At 40.3% G+C, this 25655-nt stretch overlaps 2 protein-coding genes across 6 annotated transcripts; both read right to left on the reverse strand.

Annotated features, from left to right (window-relative positions):
• Positions 1 to 858: 858 nt before the first annotated feature.
• Positions 859 to 22878, reverse strand: grk5l (G protein-coupled receptor kinase 5 like). Of its 5 annotated transcripts, none has more exons than XM_049764063.2 (16): positions 22375 to 22878; positions 12190 to 12255; positions 11945 to 12057; positions 8740 to 8817; positions 8502 to 8599; positions 8242 to 8334; positions 7107 to 7170; positions 6561 to 6701; positions 6291 to 6481; positions 5887 to 5924; positions 5605 to 5694; positions 5320 to 5528; positions 5098 to 5235; positions 4029 to 4166; positions 3700 to 3831; positions 859 to 3622 (listed from the first exon to the last, which is right to left on the reverse strand). In XM_049764063.2, exons 1-16 carry the CDS (start codon positions 22424 to 22426, stop codon positions 3539 to 3541), a joined length of 1725 nt encoding a protein of 574 aa, XP_049620020.1. In that variant the 5' UTR covers positions 22427 to 22878; the 3' UTR covers positions 859 to 3538. The 5 variants fall into 5 exon arrangements, 4 of the variants coding, with proteins under 4 accessions (XP_049620020.1, XP_049620021.1, XP_049620019.1 ...); XM_049764064.2 differs by having other exon boundaries at positions 3704 to 3831; positions 12160 to 12255; XM_049764062.2 differs by having other exon boundaries at positions 12160 to 12255; positions 22375 to 22877.
• Positions 22879 to 23735: 857 nt separating this feature from the next.
• lsm1 (LSM1, U6 small nuclear RNA associated) lies at positions 23736 to 25619 on the reverse strand. Its single transcript, XM_049764081.1, has 4 exons — positions 25456 to 25619; positions 25245 to 25313; positions 25013 to 25128; positions 23736 to 24219 (listed from the first exon to the last, which is right to left on the reverse strand). The coding sequence occupies exons 1-4, from the start codon at positions 25499 to 25501 to the stop codon at positions 24049 to 24051; spliced, it is 402 nt and encodes a 133-aa protein (XP_049620038.1). The 5' UTR covers positions 25502 to 25619; the 3' UTR covers positions 23736 to 24048.
• Positions 25620 to 25655: the final 36 nt, after the last annotated feature.

Raw genomic sequence — 25655 nt, forward strand, 5'->3', positions numbered from 1 at the left:
AATTGATTCATTTAGTACGCCGTAAAAAAAACTGTGAACTCTAAATGCGTGCTGCAGTAGGCCATCATGGAAATAATAGTCATGATCGCCCAAATTTCGTGTTGCTGAAGTCCTATTCACTCTTGTCACGTCCCGTTACCAACATCATCGTCATGATTCTGTTTTGGCCTCCACATCACTAAAAAGGCTGAATCACGCCGCGGAATGATGATGTCCAAAGGGACTCTGTGTTTTGTCAAGCATCTCACATGTTTTGACAACCTTGTTCAGCCCTCCAAGCAAAAGCAAAGCTATCTAACAGTAATATTGCCTCAACGCTTGGCTTGTCAAGCTAACAGTGTCAACGTTGCATGGAAAGCTTTTCCGCTTAGTGTACAAGGATTTGCGTCATTAAAAACAGGATTCTAGCGCTAAATCCCGTTAAAATACTGGAATCCCCATGACCTATAACTTGGCATGCCTCCAACGGGATTTTAGGGATTACTCATTAGCGTCTGTGGCCTTCTGCGGGGTGAGAAAAAAAAGAGGGCAAAGCCGTCATTCAGTCAAAATATTAAATTCATTAATGGAATAAAGGACAATGAATCACATTTGACGTTTTTTAAAATTACAAATCCAGATGCACAAAAATACTTCCCCAACACTTCTCATGACGATAGCGTGATCGAATTAAATTTCCCCCTACGTATTACATGCCCTCAGAACTGTACGATATACATTAAGTGATCAATCATTTATCCAATAAAAAACTGACGGATATTAAATGATCCTGCGAATAAGCATACAGTACCGATCAAACATGCACGTTTTATTCTGAAGTAATAAGAAAGAGCATTGAATAAAGAGACGAGCATACTGTGGAGTACTCAAACTAAAGCACAAAGTTTATTTGGATTTGAAAGACATAGTGGGTTTGGTTTTCACATGCACCCAGCACACTTCTCACAGCAACTTCCTCTCTTGTGTAGTTGTAATGATTAGTATTCCCAGTGACACAAACATGAGTATGACAGCCATTCAGAGAACACACAAGTGTGCATGTCTGCACCGGCATCGTCTGGGAGAACATGAACACAGGGAGGCACTTCAGTCTGATTGAGATTTTTTTTTCTTTTTTCATAACAAATACACAGAGATAGCGAGTTGGGATCAGACTTGGGTGACAGAATAGGTGAATTAAATTACTTAATCTCTGAAATAAGCAAAACAACATGCACTTAAAAACAGGAAGACGAGGTGATGCTCTCTCTTTTTAATTGGCTGTGCTGCTGCAACAAGGTCACTTTATCTCTGTGTTAATTTTCACTTTCTCCAGGCATCTTCCTCTTCCAGACATAAATGAAGTGAACCAGATAAATAAAATGGAGATAAGATTAACCATTCATGGTTAACGTCCTTATTGAGTCTCAGAAACACAAGACGAAGAGCTTTTAGACAAGATTAAACTTTCGGAACATGTGAAGAAAAAAACAGTACATGTAAAAATGAGGCAGCAATATTATTGAAACGCAAAAGGCATTAAGGGAGCAAGAACACTTAAAAATTCAGGAGCTGTAACTAAACTGTAGAAAAGACGAATGTGCCTTAAGAGGTAAAACATATTCATTTTGGTGGGAAAAAAAAAAAAACAGCATGACATTATTCTAAATTGTGCAACTTCAAAGTCAGGCTGAGTGCATGTGTTCCTCTACACTTCACAGGGACTGTGCAGAAAAAAATCCTCAACAAAATAATCTATCCGATCCTGTACAGCATTTTCATCATCTTTTTTTAATTTTTTTTAAATCAGCTCTAAAGTGACACTGTAAACCGAGGAAGATACTGTGCTGTATGGGATACAATAACATCAGTGGAATGAGGTATGCAGAAGCAAAGGAATACAGCTGTCCATACATACACGTGTCCATGCAATGACCACACATCACAATCCTCACAATGCTGTTAATGTGTATCTATCTGATAAATGTGTCGCTATGCAAGCTATATGATATGCCCCCAGGCTCACCTTATCGTTTACCTTTCTAAAATAATGGCCTGCGTCATTTTTCGACATACTGCAAATTCTTTAATGTTCTCAAAAATCAACAATGCACAAAGTAATTCGGTCCGCTTATATACGGATGGATGTGAGCTTTTCGCGTTGTAGTCTTTAATTCAACTTCCTTCCTATTACATTGGCATACTCATCAGCATCTAATCACTACCGGAAGTAGAACTAGTTGTCCTACTAGCCCAATGCTCCGGTCAGACCAAATGTGAGCTAAGTGTTTCTGGTGCCGTGTTTCCAACGTTACAATATGGCACAGTTACATTTCTTCCTATTAAATGGGAACACTTAATTTACAAGATTATGAACATACACTTAGCTTTATTAATTATTACATTATTTTAGTTATTCAAAATGACTTCTCGTAACACAACGTGATTTATATGATTGCGTGAAGATATGCCATTATCCACTTGCATGAAGTTATTTGGTGAAATGAATGAGAGGCTGTTAAGATACAATATTCTTTTATTTATATAAATTAAGGAAACTATTTAACACACAATGCCTCACAGAGATAATACATTTTATAATCCGGTGCAGCTTATGTATGACAATGTTTTTAAAATAGACCCATCGTTGATATTGTGCCTAATATTACGATACACCGAATGGTCCAAAAAATAATAATTTTTTGTCTTAAACATGCTGGTAACCTCTGTTAAAAATCATCTAGATCTTCAGTTGAACATCTCATGCAAAATTATATGATCAATTAATTTATACATTTAGTCTTTGGTTCAGTTTTAGTGTTTTCTGGGCGACAAATTGACTTAAGCCATTATTTTAGGAATGTGACGACAGAGAATGTGTGTAGTATACTGAGCAAACAGCTTACATACTGATCTCACGCAATTCTAAATGACATCTTCAGACCACTCCATCAACATCACACATCTGATTTGTTATATTTGGCCTGAGTGTACATGAGGCGACACTAATAATGAGCTGAGGTTGTGGACATAATTGTCTGTTCTGAATGTTAAGGAGTAATATGAGGTAAAACTGAGAAAGTATGACGAGTGATACACAGATGGCGGCACTAGTATAGATACGTAGATGGTTAGCTGTTGGGTACAGGCCAGGAAATAAAAAAACTTTTTTGATTTTGGGGGAAAAAAAAGAAACATCACCAGGGCCCACTTTTCTATTCCTATAGTGGGTCTTTATATTAAAATGGTTCCCCTGAAGAAAAAAAAAAAAAGCTTAGTTTGTATCCTTTTAACTCTTTCATCAACACGAGTGTCTCTGCTCTGTTGTCCAACAATCCTGAGGGTAAGAGGGTTTGTCCAAACATTTCAAGACATCTCTGACCACCCTAGAAACAAAATGGCCCGAGTACCTGGGTCTGGGTACCCCCTCTTATGGGCTGACCCATGAGACCTTAAACAGAAAGTCTCAGGACCCGACTGTCAACTAATTAGCAGTGGGTGAACCCTCAGAGTTCCCTTCCTTTGGGTACTATATGGCTCCCACGCTGTAACTGCACCACTAGGGGGCAGAGTTGGACATAGAGTCCACAGAGTTTACACTGGAAGACTGCACGCGGCTGTGGGAAATTGGCACCTCCGGGTGCTAAAGCAGACAAGAAAAGATTGGCGTTAGAATTCCAGTTTGTATGATGAGATGCATGACCGATTGTTTCTACGTACGTGCCTCCTGAAGATCCTGTCCAGCAGGCTGCGTCGGGGAGGCTCTGGAGGTTGATTCCAGTCAAGGTCTGGAGGTCTCATCCCTTGAGGGCCAAACACATTCAAATCTCTGAAACACTCCGTTTCTATCATCTGGGAAGAGAGGACACCTTTGGCCTATTACAAACATTGGCTCCATTGTTGATGAACACACAGTCAAATCATTTTATGTGTACACCACAAACTAAGAGTTATAGACAAAATAAATGAAAATTTACCGAGAGACATCGTCCCTTACTGCAAAAAAATTGTTGTATTTATCATTAGTCCGTCAAGGAACACACGCTCACCTCATTCTGCCATGGGATGGAAACACTGCCTGTAGCAAATTTGGAGTAGAAGTCATTGTCAGTTTGGTCCAAATTGACTCCCTTGACTGTGGAGAACTGCTCAATGTCCAACACATCCTTACAGTAGACTGCCCTGGGCTGCAAGAGGCCAATAAAACAAGTTTTTTTTTTCTTGACCTCAAAAAGAATGTTGAAAATTAAGGCATGTTTAATGCACACATACATCCATGATCGGCCAAAATGATTTGGCATCAGATTTTCATGTCAGGGTATAAACACACATTTAAATTTATAGCCCTCTGACAATGTCAAAAATGTGAAAATCCGCAATAAGAGTCCCCATATACAAACCTTTTCTATAGTTTTACCCCCTCCCACATGCTTTAAACACAACATCGTAGTGTCTGTGGACATGAGACTGGTCCTGGTGGGCTGGCATGTAAAACCAGTCAGTCTGTGCTGATTGTTTCACTGTTCTACCAGCATTAACGGCTGAAAAGTGTGTTGCCGACTGTGGCTCTCCTTTCCCATATGGATGGACATTACATAAGTAGGTCAATCAAATTCCTTGCAAGGAGAGCTTGTTTTTCAAATGAGTCAAGCCTTCACATCCTGGCAAGGTCACTAATTTAAAGCCACTTTGATTAGGCTGCCATCTCCTGGTACACCGGTAATACACACATTTTGAAGAGTAAACTGAAGACAGTTCAAAATAAAATCACTATGGTTGTCCTAAAAAAAAAAAAAAAAAAAATCCCCCTCAAATACATCTGGACTCTGAGCACAAGTAGAGAAAAATCAGTATTTACATGAAAATGTTGCTCAATTCTAAAACCATTTCAAATAAATTTCCAAAATACCTGCAAAAAATATTTTCCCTTGTCAGTAAAAGTCACCTGTACTCTACTCGACATCGGTAAAAACACAAAACAGTTTCTTGTACAGCACAGCAGTGCACTAAAAAAAAAGCCCTTTAACCATGACTAAAACAATAGTCAAATACACAAACGAAGTTTTCCTGTTCCTGTAATGATCTAATTTATATATTACACTATATCAGATTACTCACATCAGGTACAAAAGGAGGCTCCACTATTCCAGCTTCTAGCCTCTTGAAGTTGATGTTTTTGAAGAAGGAGTGGGCCTTGACCCCTGCCGCTTCGTCCCCCATGCACCCTAGCCTCTGCTTTGGGTCTTTGGTGAGCAGCTGTTAGTTTGGAGGAGAGATAAACCACAACATGATTCACTGTCTACCAGTCTGCACGAAAACCTCTTTCTGTCGAATCCTCACCCTTCTACAGATTTCCTTGGTGTCCTCTGTAAACTTGTCATTGTACTCCTCTTCTTCCTCTTGCACCCTTCTCTCCACCTCCTCCCTCTTCACTCGTTCTTTGCGGGCACGGAAGGGCGATCGCCCAGCGGTCATCTCGTATATGAGGCAACCCAGCCCCCACCAATCAGGACTCATTCCGTACTTTTCGTTGTTGATCACTTCGGGAGCTAAACATGACCAAACAGGCTGTCAGATGAACAACTTGCATGTGTAAATTGAGATGTTAATTAGATTAAGATTTACCCATGTAGCCAACTGTCCCCACCCTTCCTCTGATCAACTCCCCTTCCGGCACTTTAATAGCAAGGCCCAAGTCAGAAATACGGATGTGTCCTGAAGTGCAAAAATAACAATGCTAATGCTGTAATTATACAATGGACATGGTTACAAAAACAACAATTTTTAAAATAAAAGTCTAAAGAAGCATTTATCCATTTTTTACACTATGCTTTTACATACATAGGAAAATGTATACAATACTTGTGATGAAATATATCAGGCTCCTGATTGTGCTTTACAACCCACCGTTGTCATCAAGTAGGATGTTCTCTGGTTTTAAATCTCTGCAAGAAAAAACAATGAAAAGGAAAATAATATAGACAACCCTTAACTCATCTGTTCTGTTAAATTAAATCAGTCACAGTTGTGATCAGAAGTTACTCATCATCAAATTAGGTTTTTTGATCGATGATTTGTTTGAAGCGTTCTCTTTCCTTTGCGGAATAAATATGCACATATGATGGCATGTTTGGGATTTTTTTCTTCAAACATGGTTAAAAATATACATAAGGGATGATATTTATGCAGACACTACTAAACAATGTCCTTTTGCAAATTTCATCGTGACTAGTTGCTTTTGCTTTAATTCTGGATGGATATTTCTTTTAAACTTCTAACCACAACTCGAAATCTAGTCTTAAGATTGCTACCTGTAGACGATGGATTCCCTGTGGAGATGCTTGAGACCACAACCGATCTGAGCAGCATAAAACTGGACCCTGTCTTTGTCAAAGCCCGGTGTGCCCATGTTGTAAATATGAAACTTCAGGTCGCCACCATTCATTATGGTCAGCACCAGACAAAGAGCGTCTTTGGTCTCGTACGCGTACGCTAAACTCACCTAGAGGCCAGAGGAACTTGTTAAGTGGTTTAATGTGACCAGCACACAACAAGAACTATATTTTGTAATGTTTACCCACCACAAATCTACTATTAACTTTCTCCAAAATCTGCTTTTCATTGAGCGCCATCGACTCTCCTTTTCTCTTCTTTATCCTCTTCTTCTCCAGCTTCTTACAGGCGTACATCTTTCCCGTAGCTCGAACTTGACAGGCACACACCTGAGACAAACCAAAGCGCATCACACATTATTCACATTGTAATAAATAAAGACGGCATCACTTCATTTTATTTCATTGAGACACAGCTATGAAAACCTAGAGTGGATTAAATCCCTTCGTCACATTTTCAGCAATTCTCTGCGGCCAACTTTGTGGGGACAGTTTTGGGAAAATCTCAGCATGACACTGTTGAGTGCACAAAGCAACATTCATAAACGCCTCTTTGGAACAATCTCATCATAACCATGAAACATCTTTGGGACTACTACTATAGTGATTTTGAGACAGGTCTTATCGTCCTTCATCAGTGAAGTCTTACGAATCTAGTAGAAATTATTTCTTGGAAAATGCCGAGTTAGCATATTGGTAAAGTCTCATTACTTTTGCCAAACTGGTATCTCTCACCTCTCCAAATCCTCCCTTCCCAAGCACTCGGTATTGTCTGAAAGTGTCTTTAGTGATTGGTTGCCTGACAAAACACAGACAGAGGAAAAGCCATTAATACATGTTCATGCACTGTATTATTGATTAGGACACAGATATTATCTGCAGAACTCAATACCATCCTGAGTCTGTTTCCTGTGCACAGGATGGGGCCTCTTGCGTGCAATTTTACTTTCCAGACAACGGATATGATCAAGGATGCTCTGAGAGCCTGCTGTTTACTTGAGGCTGCATCTGATATGGCGCTCGCTCTGCATCAAAGATGTTCCTGCCAAGAGTGATCAACTCCTATTAGGAGCGTCCACAAGTCAGCTGTCTCCTTCTAAAACCTTTACACTTTTGGGGTTGGGTTCCTTTTACTTTCATCACACTGAAGGTCTATTGAGGTTATTGAGTTTTTAATGCTCAATTGACGTTTTGGGGTCAACGTGAGTAGCATCCATTTCAGTTTCAAAACGTCTGTAGAGTAGACCAAATAAATGAACGCACAACGCACGAAGAGTGTGAGTGATATATTGTAAAAGAACAATTAGAGTGGATCGTATATGGAAAAAAATTGAGTAGTATTTCCTTTTTGTTGTATGTAGAGCTCGGTTACTGGAATGGGACAAAAAAAAAAATATTTTTTGTTAATTATTATTTCATGTATTCATATTATGATTTTTATTGTGTTGTTACATTTCAGACTGGTAGTCTGTTGCAGCTGCCAAGCTCATGGCAACACAAAATCTAAACCAGTAGAATTTGTACCATTAACACAGCGACGTATCACTAAACCTATCTGAGACCGGTCACTAGATGGATCCAGCAGTTTTGGGTCAGAAAAAACTGCTCACCATTTTAACGCTAACTGCAACATAGGTCATTTTACACTGGGCTCCAACAATACAGTAAGTCTTCATCATCAAAATTGTTGATATGTACGTAATGACACTCCATAAAATGACACTGCTCTCTTATGATACATTTATGGTTTATGGCAATCCACTTTTAGGAGACCGTCAATCATTTACAGAATTTTGCTATATCTATCGAGATCGCGCATTATAGCCCACAATTAGTGAAGGCCCACTGCATACACCTTAAAGGAACTGACCTCTCCAGCATCTTCCACTGCAGGAAGCGGTCAAAGTACATGCTGTTCTCAAAATCTGCAAATGGAGCCCCGCTCAGGTAGTCGTGTACAGCTCTGGTTCCAAACACAAAGGTGGGGGGCTCAGTCATCACAGTAAAATGTAAGCCACTGCTTTATACACCGTACATGTGAAATGGGGATGTGTGAAGGCAAGGAAGAAAAAAAAAACAAGTGACTACAGCAAGCAGGTGAGTGGATGTAAAGATGGAGAGGTGACTCACTTGCGGCAGTTGCTGAAGATCTCCTTACATGGACTGAGCTCAAGGTTCTCTCGGCACTGATCTGCAAAGACCTCTGCAATGTCCACACGCTGAGGTGACTACATCAACACATGCATATACAATTCTCTTTGTCAATAGACACACTCCTCCAAACAGGATCATGTTAGTCTAAACAATTATTAGGTATATCAAAGGAGAACACTGTAACTGTAATAAGAAACTCGAGAAGTTAACTCACTTGTTTGGAAAGAAACGTCTTGACAATCTGGTCCCCTCTGCTTTTTCTTTTTTCGTCAGGCGTCACCTCGTAATCTTCCTGTACGAGCAAATGACTCATCATTAACAACACCCAGAAGATCTGTCATCCTAAGTTTCCATTGTGTTGGTGAAGTTGTAGTTGGCAGAAAATATATTATAATTAAATATATATAATTAAATGAGACAGCCTTGACTATTGCCAAGACCTAAATGTAATGTGGAAATTTGTGGGTTTTGTCATTTTGAAACAAATGACTTTATCCATCCATTTTTTTAATATTGGGTATCCACGCTCACTCGGGTCGCAGGTGAGCTGGAGCATAAACTAGCCAACCTTGGGTGAGAGATGGTGTAAACCCTGGGCTGGTTGCAAGCCATTGTCATGGTGAACAGTATCGGGCTGTAAACAAACAACCAAATCGCACTCACATTCACACCTTTGAGCAATTTATATATTTTTGGAATGTGGGAGGAAGCCAGAGTACGCCGAAGGAAACCAAAGCAAGCACAAGGAGAACATGCAAACTCCACACTGCAACATTATCTTTTTTTTTTTTTTTTTTTTGAGTGGAGCAAATAGTATGCTCCAAATGACATTCACCAGTCTTAGGAAAAATACATGTTACAATATTTCCACACCGCCGATGATGTCAGTTAATCATGCTAGTTTGATGTTTCCACTTTCATTTAAAGCTTATGCGGGTGTGTCAGAAGTCCAGACGGGAGAAACCGTGTAGATGAAAGGTGTACAAGTCCAAGCGCTTAAAAAAAAAAAAGTCTTACGCACGAACGGGAGAATATGGCCCTAAATGCGTGTGTTGCTGTCACTCTCACAAACATATGGTGCACTTGGCTGTGTGTCTATACATATGCTGCCATTCACACAGAGAGCCATGACTGTTAAAGGCTGCTCATATTGGACGTGTCAGAGACATGAAAAGAACTCTGACGCATTTCCGAGCGAGCACTTTTAACTTTCAATGTGAAAAAAGATGGGTGGAGGGCTGCACACTAGCCTGACACTGTCTATCAGTGGCTTTTTCCCCCCAACAAGGCCCTGTGTTGCCTGGCAACCACACAGAAAACACGGCAGGATTCCTCGAGGTCCTGGAGTGTCACAGTGTGTCACACCAGCGTCACCATCTTTCCACTATAAAACACACACACACATATATACATACAGTACATACACACATAAGCCTGGAGATTTAGGCTTTAAAAAGCAGCAGCGTCACTGACACTTCGGGACAAGGCAGAAAGGACATACAACTTGAATACACTGCCATGAGCAGAAATACACCTGTAATGTGCAGACAAACTGATGCCGAGCCATTTAATATTAATGAGATGTACAACATATTAAGAAGACTTCACAGTATGATGGCACAACATAAAAATGAAGGTCAATTGGTTGGAAGACTTTATTTCATTACTTTCCATTTGTCCACCTAATAAATTGGCAAACATACAAACTCACTCACTTGACGAGATTGTACCTCCACCTTAAATGTAGTCATTGACATTGTAGGAGCTCAGCCTAATGGACAAGGTGCCCCTTTAACCTTTTGGAAGCAAGAGGGGGAATCCAGCACGCACGCACAAAATGTGCACGCCCTTTCTAGTGGAACCCCAGAGCACATTCCTTCCTCAGTCACACAAACTCTTTAAAAGCTCTCTCTCTCTCTTCCAAATGGCCACACTCACTGTTTTCCAGCTTTACAAAAAGAAACATAAATAACCACGTTTCTCATGTCTCACAAGTATCCCTCCTCAGATGAGATCAACAACTTTTTACCCAAAGTAATACATAGGGTGGGAATTAAGCAACATAATGAAATAGTTTTACACTAAAAAAAACTCTGACCGCACTAGTCTCGTCTTGTTTCACTCATTCACTTGAGGCCAAACACCTGCATGATTGTAGTGAGCAGGGCCACAACTAACAATTTTTTTTATACTTGATTAATCTGAAAAGTATTTTGTTGATGAATCCATAAATTGGGTAAAAACAACATATTTGATTTAAAAGCATAATATTTAAAATGGCATAAATGAATTCCGATTCAGTCAAAAAATTGGCCCAAAATGTTCATAATAGATTCCCAAAGTAAAAGAAAATGCTTTATTTTAATTTAACACAAACAATCAGGCTGTTGACATGTTGGACAACAGAAATGATAGAATATTTATTTTTAGGCATATATTTAGGCATTTATACTGCACCTAAACACTCAAATTTTTTTATTAAAATTTTCAACCGCTCGCGTGACCTGTAAATTTGCTCTTTTTTAAAAATTTTATCATGAAATATTGTTTGTTGCTGTCAAGCTGAATTGCCACTGTTAACACTGGCGACATGGTGATGAACAAAGAGGAGCAAGTTTACTAAAAAACAATGAACAATGTAAAAGAGTGCTTTCTTTTTCTCCAGTAGGTGTAACGTGTCAGAAGAGACAATCCGATAATGACTCCACATTGTTTTGTGAAGCAACTGTCATGGTGAACAAACGCAAGAAATTCAGTTTGGATCAGTATTACCAGTAAAAAAAAAAAAAACTTTCTAGTGTGCGCCCCAAATTTTGAGTTCGGGGCGATTGTGCTCCTATATAAAAAACAAAAAAGTTAGTCTGGAACCTCGGCAGTGGGTCACTTTTATGGCAGTTTGACAGTGACAGAAAGAGGGGGAGGGATATGTGTTTTTATGTGCAGGGGGTGTATTGGAGAAGGGTATGCTGGAATTGGAAAGAGTGGTGTGAGAAACAATGCTGCCCTTTTTGTGTGGTCACATACCCGCAGAGATATTCTCGGCATAGACAAAGATTTAAACGTGTCAAGTGGGAGGTATTCCGTCTAGACATGAACAGAAAGCGACATGGGATGCGCACACGATAGTGGGGTGCGTTTTGGGGGGAAGGGGGTCATCTGAATAATTATCACCACTCAGTTATTGGTCTGCTCTTTGCTGCATCAGCCAATGCCAGCACAGTGTCAGGCGGCAATGTAATTGAATGCATGCATTGCAAAAAGTGAATTCTTGTGAAACGTGTTAGAAAAAAAGCTTAACTCTACCAGGCCAATAAAAGTATTGCAATTGTTTCCACTGTAAATAATGCAACTGCTGGGTTGATTTTGTTGTTGTTGTTGCACACAGGTGTGTTTGGGTATATGTTTGTGTATGTGCCTACCATTGCATCCAGTAGTTGAATGCAGCGTTGCAGTTTTGGTCTGGTCTCACAGTAAAGACGGAAGAGTTGCCTTCCAATAGGCTGTTTCTCACAGATACTGACATAGTCCTTTTCTACAGAGAGAGACAAACACAATCCTATAAAACACCAACCAAACACACTTTTGCCAAACTCAAGTCAGCATACGCACACACACACACGAACACAAACCATACCAACGCTGTTGCCCAGCTCAGTGCACTGACTTATGTGGGGGAAACGAAGGATCTCCTTCCATTTTTTGCTCCTCCCTTTCCGCTTGCCTCCTCCACCTGCAAAAGAAGAGATTTTCTTAGTAGAGTGCAAGTGAAGGCCTACTGACAGCAAAGAGAGGACAAGAGTGAGCGAGGGACGGGGTGGGGTTGTTGCAGACTCTCCGCTGAATGAAATCATAGTCTCAGCTTGTCTATTTAATTCATAGATTACGTTGGACTTCCTCTCTAATTCTCTCAACTCTCTCACCACTTTTCCTCTGAGTGGAAGTGTGTGCATCTACACAAAAAGAAGCCTCTTCTGACCCTCTCATCATAGGCCAGAACGTGAATGCCAGATTGGATTGCACTGCTGTGGATAATCTAGCATCGACTTCCTTTTGCATCATCAACATCTTAAATCATTCAATCCAAATAGATTTGCTCTTTAAGGACAATTTAGCCATTTATTCTTGCAATATTGGTAATTAATTCACAGATTAATTTAGTCTTAATTTCCCCTATTAATTTAATTTCCCGAAAGGATGCAAATACAATTCCTTTTATTTATATTTTTTTAAATCATCAATTCCAGCTGTTTTGTCCAGCATCTTGTTTGTCTGCTTTATTGATTTACAGTATATCCTGTCTCCCAAACTGGCTGAGAATTCATTAAATTGTTAAGCGCAGCGGAAAACGACTGTGAGTGACTCGGCTGCAATATTGCGAGCATGAGAACGGGAAAAGCAATGACAAGCAGACATCTTTAAGTAATAAGCCTGGAATGTGAGCGGCACCACGTCATGCTGGAGCCTCCGAGGGAAAGCTTCAGCACTTTTGTCTTCTCGTTACCGCCTCATCCTCCCCTCCTCTGTTGTTCCACTTCATCACTAAGTCTTCTGTTACGGACGTAATGCTTTTATTAGGTTTAATGGGGTTTTTTTTTGTGCTGTTTGCATGCAAGCAGTCATTTTTCATACTGGTTGGTCGTCATTTTTTATACTGAGGTCGAAAGATGGTTCCTTCAATCTGTGTCCAGTAACAATTTGGTTCGGTTCCATTTAACATGGCTAAGACCGAAGACTCTAAGTGGCAATAAATCTTGTGAGACCTGATAGAGGACGTATTGCCTTTAGTTGAGCAGACATTACAGAATCCTGCTCACCTCGTAATTTGTGGAATGGTACCATCACTCAACCTGTTTGTTGATCACAGCCAAATGGTCTATTCTTCTTTGACATCTTACAGTGTCATCTGACCTCACAGATGATTCAGACTGAATGAACAGACACTGCTAACATTTTGGAGAAAGTGGAGTCTTGTGGAAAAATTGAGTAGGAGAAACAAAAAGAGGCTGCAGGTTTGATGACAGCAAACGTTTTTCTATCTAGTGTCAACATAAACAAAAGCATTTTGAATAATTTAAATACAAGGTTTACTTTTAGAAGAGATACTCTCCCTGAGGAGTGAGTAAGCCACATACGATGATGACAACAATTGGATAAACAGTTTTTATACAACATGTGATCAAGATGTTCTTTCATCACAGTTGAGAAGAGGTCATATGTCCCCAGACAAACACCAAGCTTGAATTTATTAATAACTCAAGCCAATATATCCCCTAAGAGAATCATTAACTCACAGCACCTGCTACTCATCAACATTGTTTTAGGCTTCATAAGCTATAAGCAGCCACACTGGCTGATTTAAGCTCCTGGAAAACACTTAATACAGTATACGTAGTTATGTTCCACATCTGTGTTGCCCTACTGCTTCCAATCATTTGATTTCCTTCCGTGAAACTATGACGTCTGTACTGAGAGTTCAACCCCACTCACTGCTGCCTCTTGTGTAAAAAGAAGTCCCTGGAGGGGAGAGTGTTTTTGGAATTTGTCTCAACTAAATGACTTCTTGTTTCAACCGTTTCAAATAATTGAAATAAACATAGGTCACCCACACTGTCATTCAACTTTTGGGTCCATCCAATTTCTAATCATTCAATCCCAGGGATGTATTTTAATGACATCATCAACACCACAGCCTGTTACTGAATCGGTTTCTTTCCAATACATATAAATTCAAATGTATGTCTTATTTTAATAAATGTTTTGCTTGACAAAGCCACACTATTAAAACAATGGAAAGCTCTCATGTCCAATGTGAACCATTTTGCCCTTGCTCCCGGGCTTTATGTATTTAGTTAGTTAGTTTATGAAACAGAGCTCATGCTCTCAGGGTCCGTCACTTACACGGAAGCAGAAATACACCCTGGACTGAGGCGTTGCTGTGCACAGGTCCATGTCAGTTTAATTTATTCCATGCGGGCTGTGTGGTCACTACACTTTATTTATGTTTCCCCTTAACAGCTCTGACATCATCAAGGCATGTCACGTCGAGTAAAAATAAAGTTAAAGACGGAAGGACGTCCTCCTGGCACTAGACTTGCAGGTTGCTGTATGTGTGTGACTATGAGTGTGTGCTTGTTGTACCTCTGGCGGCACGGAGTAACACCATGATTAAAGTTTTTCTCCATCTGCTAGTTCTTCTTCTGCTTCTATTTCTTCTACCTTTTCTATTGTCTTTTTGCAGTTGACACATACTTTTGGTGTATTTCCGCCGGTGGAAAAAAGGTGGCACTAAAACACGGAATGTCAACATGATTAAGAAAAGGGAATGTGGGGTGACAGTTTGAGTTCTAATTTATATAGACCAGCCAAACAATGAAAAACGTGCAAGTTGAATATGGTTAAATGTGAAAAATACCGTACTAGAATAAAAAAAAAGAATGATCATAATAATGTGAATAATGAATATATGGAGTTCCATCAATAGAAAAATGGGGCTTGTTTTTCTCAAGATAAGCAGTGCTCAGTTTTTTGCACCACAGAGTCAACATAGACATATTTTGACAGACCGGCATAGAAACAAATTCTGAAACACACAATTGACCATTACGCTATAATGCTGGCATCACAATATGATTTCTGAGTATTCACCTTGTCAGTACACTAACCTCAAAGCGAGTTCACAAACAACAAATGAGCTAACGCTTATTATCTCCTCACAGATTCTCACATCACCTCCTTCGTCTAAACCGTTAAATGTCGGTATCACAGTTGAGTCACAGCCGGGTGGTCGGGAAAGGTACAAACACAGTGATGCACCATGATACAAACGCCTTTGTTCTCAGAAAGTATTCCTTTTCCTGCATCTCCACAAAGTCCAACTGTTCACGAGATGGAAACCATTGGCATTGGAGCTGTAGGATATTTAGCCAAAAGATAAATAACCTAGCAAGCCTATTTGCAAATGGACAGTTTGTATCTGCTTTAAATTGTCTATTATCTAATACAGTATTGTCATGAAAAATGCATTTGGGCAGACTGTAAAAGCTGTGCATTAGCAGGGGGAAGAAGCAATAACTGATATGGACAAGAATAAAAAGATAATCAATAGACAAAACGATGCAATCTAGTACCTGCAATAAAACCCCGCACAAGCTTCAAAGCTTTGTTACAGAAAGAAGACCAGTCCGAGGGCTTCCTGTAGTTATGCTTCACTGCGTTTGTTTGCTTCAGGAAGCGGAGGGAAACTGCCCAGACCTGAGCACAAGGAGAAGACTATGGCCGGAAGACGCTTTTGCCTGGTCCGCAATGATGTCATGATAGTCTCTCTGCTCTGTAGCCTCATTAATATCTCTGAACTAGTCTCTCCAATCATGAACTTTATTTCATCAGCACTCGCAGCAAACAATGTACATTTTTCACTTGGCAATTATGATGTATTCTCGTAGTGTAGTAAATGCTAAACTGCATAATGTGAGGCCATAAAATATAACCATGACAACTACAATTAAAGGCAGACCTTGTTCTCAGCATGTAGTACAATTCCAATCTGCATTCAATCATTGTCACGATTTACCTTCATGTCCTTGTAATCACTACTGCTAAAAATAGAAACCAACCCAAGGGCAGAGTGAGTTCATATACTCTGAAGTAGTCAAACCGGTCCATGACCTCACAGCAGTTATTGTTGGAGTGATTTTCTGCCGATGTATGTATATGCCCGTATAAATTGCATGAAAGGACTGAATCCTCACAAGAGCAGACAAGGCAGGGTACCTTTCCTGTTTAGGAAGAGTCAGGTGCAGCGAGTTTCCTGTTCTAATAATACATTAACTATGGAATGCGGAATGGAAAAAGTATAAGCGCAGCTCATGCGTTAAACTTCAACAAATTACGTTATCTAGCTTCCTGTTTGATTACAGTGGAACAATGTAGGGCATCGCGGGAAATTAAGCTTACAGTTGGACCTTGGTTTTCATGATTCATCTGTTCTAAATCGCAATCGTATGAAAAACAAGGCAATATTTCCTGTAGGAAATAATTTCCAATTATTAGCCAAAAGCCTACAAATTATGTGCATACATGTGGCATTAGACGATTTTTACTGCCAGTGGGCCCTCTTAATGCAACCCACCAATTTGTATTGGCTATTGATTGATGATCAAACCTGCAGCATCTGTATGAAATTTAGCCGTATGTACCAGTGTTTGTACTTTGAGTTCTTTTCTAAATTGTACCCTGTTTCTCACATTCTTCATCCAAGGGAAAACTGGCACTTTCTTTTGCTCCATTCTGGCTCATTTAGTAGTCACAATTAACATCCATCCATCCATCAATTTTCAGTATCATTCATCCTGTTCAGAATCACAGGGGGGTGCTGGACCTTATCCTAGATGACTTCACGTAAAAGGCAGACTTACACCCTGGACTAGTCACCAACCAGTCAAATCCACATTCACACTGCCGCTGACTGGGAAATTGTGGGATCAATTTGTGACTTATAAATCCATCCATCCATCCATCCATCCATCCATCCATCCATCCATCCATCCATCCATCCATCCATCCATCCATCCATCCATCCATCCATCCATCCATCCATCCATCCATCCATTTTCTGTACCGCTTTATCCCCGCAGGGGTCGCGGGCGTGCTGGAGCCTATCCCAGCAGTCATCGGGCAGTAGGCAGGGGACACCCTGAACCGGTTGCCAGCCAATCGCAGGGCACACAGAGACAACCGTCCAAACTCGCACTCACACCTAGGGGGAACTTGGAGAGCTTAACCGGCCTACCAAGCATGTTTTTGGAATGTGGGAGGAAACCGGACTGCCCGGAGAAAACCCAGACGGACACGGGGAGAACATAAAAACTCCACACAGGGAGGGTCAGAGGTGGAAACGAACCGGCACCCTCCTAACTGTGAGGCGGTCGTGCTAACTAGTGCGCCACTGAGTCACCCTTGACTTATAAATGACAAGGGAAAAAAATACTTTGCATGATGAACGTGTATCTGTGCACGAAATCTCATGTTGCCGCTTGATTCCAGGAAATGGCCTAGTGATGCGATTTTGGTTAAAAAAAAACTGCAACAAATTTCAACAAAAAATATCGAAAATCAAACCATACAAAAACTAGGCATGTGAAAATTGCAGCTTAGTCTGAATGCCACCATAATAAAACACTCCTCGGCAGTGACGCTGACCTTTGTGTTGGCAGGATCCATAAATATTTTGATAAGGCAATTAAGGCAAGGGCTATATAATCTTTATTTGTATGAGCAATGATTTCAGTTCACGTCGGGGCGAAGCTTTGGCGTTAACTGTACTGTACGACCTACCCTGGTGCAATGTATGTTGCTAACTAAACGCATGTGACCCTGAAATAGGGTTAACATGATTGATTACACAGCCTTCCGTGGCTGTTTAATTTTTCTAAAATTGCTCTCACCGTTGCACAAACACACACGCACATATTGTCCACATTGAAGTGGAAGTGTTTGTTCTATATTTTACACAATCTTTTAATTCCAAATTGTTTTGCCCATGTTATAACAACAATTCAGAAAAGAATAACAAAGAAAAGACCTGCACAAGATTCTGTTGTAGACTTTGGCTTCTAACATAAACCTGCTGTTTATTGCTTATCTTGCCTTTGACATCTGAACATGTAGTTTAGAACTGCAAGTTCAGGTTCTTCTTACCCTTGTTGTTTTTATTCTAGACTTCCTTGAAAATGATTGATGATTTTCCTATACACAGTTAGCTCTGATTTTTGTTTACTCTTAAAGCCATTTAAAAATATTTATACCGGTGAGTAACTCTCAACTGTCAACTCCCATTGACACAGTAAAAACAATTACATTATCGTACATGGTTTGCAGCAGTTTGAAGAACTTGCAAGTCATAGTGCCAGAGCAAAATGCGAATGCACGTCATAAAGAAACAATGTTTCATGCAGCTGCTGACTAAGGGTGGGAGCTTTAAAACATGCTGGAGATATTGATTATTCCCCTGACTAATGCACATGAAATATTAAATGGATGTGCCATTAAAAATATGGCAACAACACATGCTTAAGACAGAATAAATGCTACTTAAGCATTTCAGGTATATGGGGAGGAAAAACCATGATGCGCTGTTCTTCTCAGGACATTCCTGGAGTTTTATACTGAAATAATTGATTTTTTTTTTTTTAGCCATTTCCATTACACCCGTGGTTCTCTCCTCTATTTCCCAGAGTTCCATTCAACAACCCCCAAAGAACAGATGTGAACTCGGAGCATCCAGAGTTACATTATACTGCATGTGTGGGCAGAGGCGGCAATAACAATAGAGATGCAAGTGCCACAGAGCTGAATATTTCCACTCAAGAAAAAAAGTGAGTCACACTCCCACTCAAAACACACAGCCTTGTGGTGCCAATGTAGAAATGTGCATCTCTACTTCTTCTTTTCTTGATGCCTTTATGTACTACTGCATGTACAGCCAACAAATCTGTTTAGACTCAGATTTAGACTTGTATGGATGACATTCAAGAATGTAGCACAGCTCTTTTTCACAAAAATTTGCCAGCTGGCTGTAACTTGTTGTGGTATCGCATCAGCCTTCACTCCAGCTCCCTGATGATGAGGCTTGACATCATGGCTGTTACATTGTTTTCATATTTTATTCTTTAGGCAGCTCTGCTGGTTGTAGCAAAGTAGTGCACTCCATTTTGCAGCAAGTGCATACTTGGGCGTCAGTTAATTTTCTATTTATTCATATTTAGAGAGCACATGTACAGATAATCTACAGAGACAATTATTGGCTTGACAACTACGTACTAACTAGCTGATGCGATATTAAGCATTTATTCAGTGTCGCGTCAACAAGGAATATTTCAGAAGCTGTGTGTATATTCAGAACTTTTCAAAAACGGAAAGAAACAAAAATTCCCTGTCGTTCTTGCGTAAACGTGGCCACGAATCATTTCCCATGAAGACTGACATATTTTTCAAAGGAAAGGAGATGAACTGGCTTGCTACTAGTATTGTCCTTCCTCCATCAATGGCGAATAACACTAACTACTGTATTACGGTTGTGTGAGACGCCAAACATCGAAAACAAGAAAACAGACTGAGAATGTCAGCAGGCAGCAGGAGAGTGGAATTTACTGTAGTGAGTTGCAGCCCAAACTAAATACTCCCGCTATGTTACCATAATTTAGTGAGGCCATCTGGCTGCAGCGCTCCAGTTTTTCCCCCTGTACGCTCATTCATTTCAACTGCCAATGACGTTTGCCGGTTTGGGACTCTACAAGCGGTGCCGGGAGTTGTGAATGGGGAGGCAACACACACACACACACACACACACACACACACAGTCGCGGTCGACTTCACTGACACACTGGAGTGCGGTTACATTTAAACAAAAGAATTCACCCTAGGAAATTAACCATACAGGCTGCTATTAAATGTAAGCTACTGTTAAATAAGCATGCTCAAGCACATCACAGTCACACACTCAGCCAAGCCTGGCCTGAATACGTTTCTTTCTGTTGATCAGCTGTCACACCAGCGGATTTTGTCCGATAATGCATATTAGCTAACAGACAGTGACAGCATTGTCAGAGCATTGAGAGTGGCAGTCAACTGATACATGGATGACCATGCTGAAAGATCAGGGTGTTATGTTTCACCGCACGCACTCATCATCCATAAAGTATCTTCCACAGAGACCGGAGAGCGGCTCCACAGGAAGATGGAGATCGGATGGCAGTTGCCCACTCAGTTTGTTATGTAACAATCAATCTGATTAGATCGCTGATAGGCTACTTCTAACTGATGGAGCAAAATACCATTCTTTATGTAAGACAGTGGTCGTGATTGCTTTGTTTTTCTGCGAGTGAGTGGGCCACTGGAAATAGAAGATGACTCATATTTTCTTCATTGGGAATGACATGAAACTGATCAGAAATTTGTGCTGAACATTTCTACAATGTATTTGTATCTTTAAGAGTCACACTGCGGATAGAGGTCCCATTTGGCCAACATCAACATAATTGTATTTCTAAACTTCACTGTTTATTTCTGATTTTGAGCCAGAGAGCATTTGGATGGAGGATGGAAGCCGCAAAGCTCTGCACTGGCTCTCTCATAAGCAAACGTACAACACAAACCGGTAGATACTTTTGATTCATTCTCCCACCATGCGACATTAAAAACTCTGCCATACATTCTGGGCCTTGTAAGATGAAACCAAATCTCAAAACATGTTTGGAACGTTTAAAGGACATGAAGCAAAATGACTTCTAACAATCAGTGGCAGGTTTCGCTGAGTGGTGTGAGAGCGCAAGTGATAGTTACGGCACACAAGCCACTGAGAATATTATACTTGAGCAACTCAAAGGGCCATCTCATCCCTTCATGTGGTACTGGCTTTCCTTTCCCACACACAGCCAGAGACTGGAAAAAAGACCAATGGAGCAGCTGGGACAAGCAAGTTCTGTCATGGGTCAGTAACTGCTCTTATTAATTTGCTAAGCTTGATTTCCCCCTCTGGCCCAGTCATGCTCTGCTTCCGTAACACAAATGTCCAATCTGACGTGTAGGCGAATGCATCCGTTGGTTGGGGTTTTCATAGCAAGGGAGCTTCCCGTTGCACTTTATTATGCCATTAATTCCCACCAACGCCACTCACGCAGGCTGCCCTCCTTTTTCCAAAGTATGTCGTCACGGTGAGCTACTAAATGGACTGTCATAAAATCAGACTCGACTCCTGCGTCATGGCGCATTTGGCTTTTGATACAAGAACCCTTGTGCTGGCACATTTGTGTTTGTGACACAAGGGTGCGTTTGATACACTTAGAACAGATTAAAGTTGTCAATAAGGAATCATTTGATTTCTTAAGGGGGGGGGCATGAATACAGCAAAAATACACACACTGGCCACAACAATAAATACACCTGTATGAGCTAAGTCAAAGGCCAATCTGTTAAAAAGGTGTTAATGACAAGTACTGCTGTGGTTTACGTTTGCAATGGTGTGAAACCATTTCAACTAAAAAGTATTTCTAATCGTCAATAGAGGACACAAGGGTGCCGAAGGAGTGGTTGTGCCCTGCCATTTTTTTTTTTATCTCTATTTGCCCCTGGTGAAATAATACAATCAGAGTAGTTGCCCATCACTTCAAACCATTAATTGTGTTTTATTGTATTCATGCCTGGCAGTATTAATTCAAAGTTATTATAAAGACACTTTTGATTCAACTATTTCACTAAATAAAGCAGGTGTACCTAATGAGATGTCCAGTGAGTTTATCAAGTTGATCAAGAAAATACATTTACATAAGGAAACGTTATAGTTCCGCTGCATGAGGATAATCTCATACTATTGCAATAGTGGGCAATGAATTACATTTGAATACATTATCCTATTTCATTTGACTTGCATGTACTGTAATTAATCAGATCTGATCACCATTACGATTTCTTTTCCACTCCCTACGAGCTGACGGCGCATCTGTTTGGCTACATTTTTTTCTGTGCATTTTAAACGAAAATACTTATTGATTGCATCAGTTTATACGAGTGTGTTTATGTGTCTGTCCTGCAAAAGGCGCTCATTCATTTTCGCAGAACCTGAAAGCGGATGTGGGGAGCAGGTTTGCTCGGACATATGAGAGAAAAAACGCGTACTGTATCCAAAATGATGAGGACACAATGTGTTGAACTGATTTCGTTGAATCGTTTCAAATGTTGGCAGTAACCTTGCACAAGGTGTGGGAATCCTCTAGCGAGGTTTACCTGCAGTCATGACCAGCTCCGTTTCATTTCACTGAGAAAGAACCATGGACACTTGCATCTTGAAACTTACCTTCTCTGGCTTTAAGCAGTACAGTGTTGGCCACGATGTTCTCCAGCTCCATCAAAACAACAACAACAAAAAAAACAAAAACAAAAAAAAATCCCGAATGCAGAGGTTCACGGCACACAAACGTCTGCAGCGGAACCACCGTCCTTTGGGCTCGCACGGCTCGCGTAAAAGCGTCTTCACTCCTTGTTGGCTGCCCAGGAGATTTCACTCATGACAAAGTCGTATGAGATGAAAAAGGGTGTCATAGGTCTGCTTGCTGTGCAACACGGACATCGTTGTGGTGGTGGGATGAAAGTGCTCTGCTGCATTTCTACTACCGCAAAGCCGTCCCATGCGTGATGTGCCTCGAGGATATCCCCAGGGCATAGAAAAACCACACTGGAGAAACTGTTATCAGCAAAGCGACTCCCCACGGTGGATTCTTCACTGCAGCGCACCAGCGGGATACCGACAGCTTCACGTTTCGGCGGCAGGGGTTGGCTGAGTGCAGCAAAGCGGACGTCAGTGTGCCCCTCTCCTACGTCATCGAAAGTGGGATGGACCCCCGGCCCCCAATTGTGTCAAGCCCATTTCACTTACCGGAAGTGTACGCATTTTGTGAGTCCTCAAAGTAAAAGAGATTCTATTTCCGACATTCGCAAACATTTCACGTTTATTGAGCCAAGGCACATAAAAAATATACAACAAAAGTAAAAAACAAAGGAAAAAAAAACATGGCCAGCGCTAGGCAGTCAAGGCCAGGAAGGACATTTAAAACGTCAATTCTTATATCTATTCTACTTATCAATTATTCCTTCATTTGGGACAACCAAAGGAATATTTTATATTAGTTCCACGAAATTGTGTTAATTTACCTCATATATTAATGTCATTGTCTTCTGATTCTAGTGGTGCTTGCTTATTTTAGTTTGCTTTCAAACTGCATAATCTATGCCAGGGTTCACAAACAAGGGCGAGAACAACACGAGAAGCCGTGGGTATGTTCTAAAAATAGCTCCCCAGTGATGGCACTTTGTGATTTTCTAGGAATGTTGTGGATATGATCATTTAAAAATGCAAACACTGACAGAGATTACTGCACTTGTCAAGGTAATTTGTTAGCTTCTTCAGCCAACCTGATTTCATATCCATCCTCAAAGGGCCTAGTAGATTGAAATTTTTGTCTCCTTGAAAACAAATCTTTCAAAACTACATTTTGGATTTACCTTGGCTGTGTTTGCAAGATACATTTTGCTTGTTATTATAGTTAAACTAAAACATGCCACACCCAAGACAACCGCAAAACAGTGCTTGATGCTTCTTGCAGAAAGCTTCATTGACATTTGTATTTAGAATGGGGAGGAAACGAAGAGAGCCATGAATAAAAAATAATATTTTAATGGAGCATAGCCATTACCTTTGTGTCACTTGCAGGCCTTTATATCTCCAAATACAAACACATGATTGAGTAACACAAAGTGCTGCTGTAAAATAATTGCTATCATAATGAGCCACAACCAATAGTTTTGCCACCTTCGACACCGAAAAACTGAAAGAGCTTCATTCAAATTAAATGTATACAGTACACTACAGTAAGGAGGCAAAGCAAAATGTTGCCTTATGCTCATAAAATCATGTTTTGAAATTCAACCAAGATTCCAGTCTGATACAAACTGAAGCAGCTCATGGGCTGTGTTAATATTCATCCAGGTTATCAGCTTTGGGGATGGAGAGGCCTCTGTCTTTCAGGACTTGCATCTTCACTTTCTCCATCTCTTGCTTAGTTTGTTGCTTCAACCGCTGCTCCTCCAGAATCTCCTCAATGGAGACCTGCTGCAGGACTGTGTCACAAGGTTTATCCACATCCTGCAATGAAATATGCATTCATAAGGGACATGTGCTTGAAGTAAAATAATCTTAAACGTGAATGATACAAGTACAAGCTTTACAAAAGAACAACCAGAAATACAAAAGCATTTCAATCATTTTATCTTATAGGAATTTGCCTTATGCACCCAAAGTTGCTGCAGGTCTTAAGCTACTTTATTCATATATTGTTTTTTATTTGTCAAATATAAGGAAGACTTAGAATAAAAGAAACTAGTTTGCATTTTGGAGGAATTTGTTAATTGCATAAACATATACATAATAAAAATGCTTAACTCTACTTAAGAGGGATCTGTAGGGCTACTCAATACGTTGATGTTTAATATCACAACAAACTCTCCAAAAGCGGTTTGGGGTGTGACAATTTTTTTTTAGTTAGATGCTCCTAAAAGGGCGAACAAATCTGAGTTCATCATGCATAACGCCATGCAGAAGAGATGATACATTGCCAACCTTCCAATTTCAGAAATACCAATAATACATCACTAACATTTTGTTGTCCTGTCAGTCAGGCATCTTCCAAAGTAGCTTTACTAATAGTTTGACTGTTTTGTTACTTAGGGGGATAAACTATGTGTTTTTTTTTAGGCATTTGAGCCTGGGTCATAATATTCCTTTCATTTTCTCTGGCAAATATTGCATTGGATTTATGACAAGACCTTGCAAGTCATGAAAGTCAGTGTGTACATACTCAACTGTTCAAAACTTAGTTACCGGATGAATTAAAATGACTCATGATGATGGGTGAAACAGAAAGAAAATGCACACGTACTATTTCGCCAAGCAGCACCACATTTTCTCCTCGCACAATGAAGATTCCTCTGGGGATGTCACCAAATTTCTTGCCCACGTGGATACGTTCAACTGTCTGATGGAAAACTAAATTAGCTGGAAAAAACAAGACAAACAAATTGAGTTTGGGAATTTTACACAGCGGTAGTGGTATCATGCGAAATTCTATGAATCTTTATAGAGCGCCGATTAGAAAACCAACATGAACGTACCGAATTGGTCAATGCTTCTGAGGTATCCGATGAGTGTTCGACCATCTCGGAGGAGAACCAGATGTTTTTCTGCAAAGCACAGGTGAGATAGGACATTATACAACAGCGTTGACCGGGCTAATGTGACTGGACCGTGTTAGACCAAGACATAAAGCCAACTCCTCATTATGATCTAACTTTCTACGAGATTCGATTCTCCTCTCAAACTTACTGTCGATCTCGTCTATGAGACTAGCTGTCCCGGGTACGTAGTTCATCTTGGAAGCCTGATTATTGCCTTCTTATATACCAAAGCGTCACGCCATGAATATTTCTAAAGGTTTCTTATGCGGAAGATAACCGGAAATGCTTTTGTAGGCATCTGATTAAACTTCCGGGTGATGTTTAACTCTTGCACGAGATAGGACAGGT

This window comes from Syngnathus scovelli, chromosome 3 (assembly GCF_024217435.2).
Source record: "Syngnathus scovelli strain Florida chromosome 3, RoL_Ssco_1.2, whole genome shotgun sequence".
NCBI lineage: Eukaryota > Metazoa > Chordata > Actinopteri > Syngnathiformes > Syngnathidae > Syngnathus > Syngnathus scovelli.

Coding starts and splice junctions, on each gene's coding strand:
- grk5l (XM_049764062.2), bottom strand. CDS start 22,426: ATGGAGCTGGAGAACATCGTGGCCAACACTGTACTGCTTAAAGCCAGA. Junction 8,335..8,501: donor ATCTTCAGCAACTGCCGCAA/GTGAGTCACCTC, acceptor GTTTGGAACCAG/AGCTGTACACGACTACCTGA. Junction 4,167..5,097: donor AGCCTCCTTTTGTACCTGAT/GTGAGTAATCTG, acceptor GGCCTCTTGCAG/CCCAGGGCAGTCTACTGTAA.
- lsm1 (XM_049764081.1), bottom strand. CDS start 25,501: ATGAACTACGTACCCGGGACAGCTAGTCTCATAGACGAGATCGACA. Junction 25,129..25,244: donor CAGAAGCATTGACCAATTCG/GTACGTTCATGT, acceptor TGTTTTTTCCAG/CTAATTTAGTTTTCCATCAG. Junction 24,220..25,012: donor TGGTGCTGCTTGGCGAAATA/GTACGTGTGCAT, acceptor ATTTCATTGCAG/GATGTGGATAAACCTTGTGA.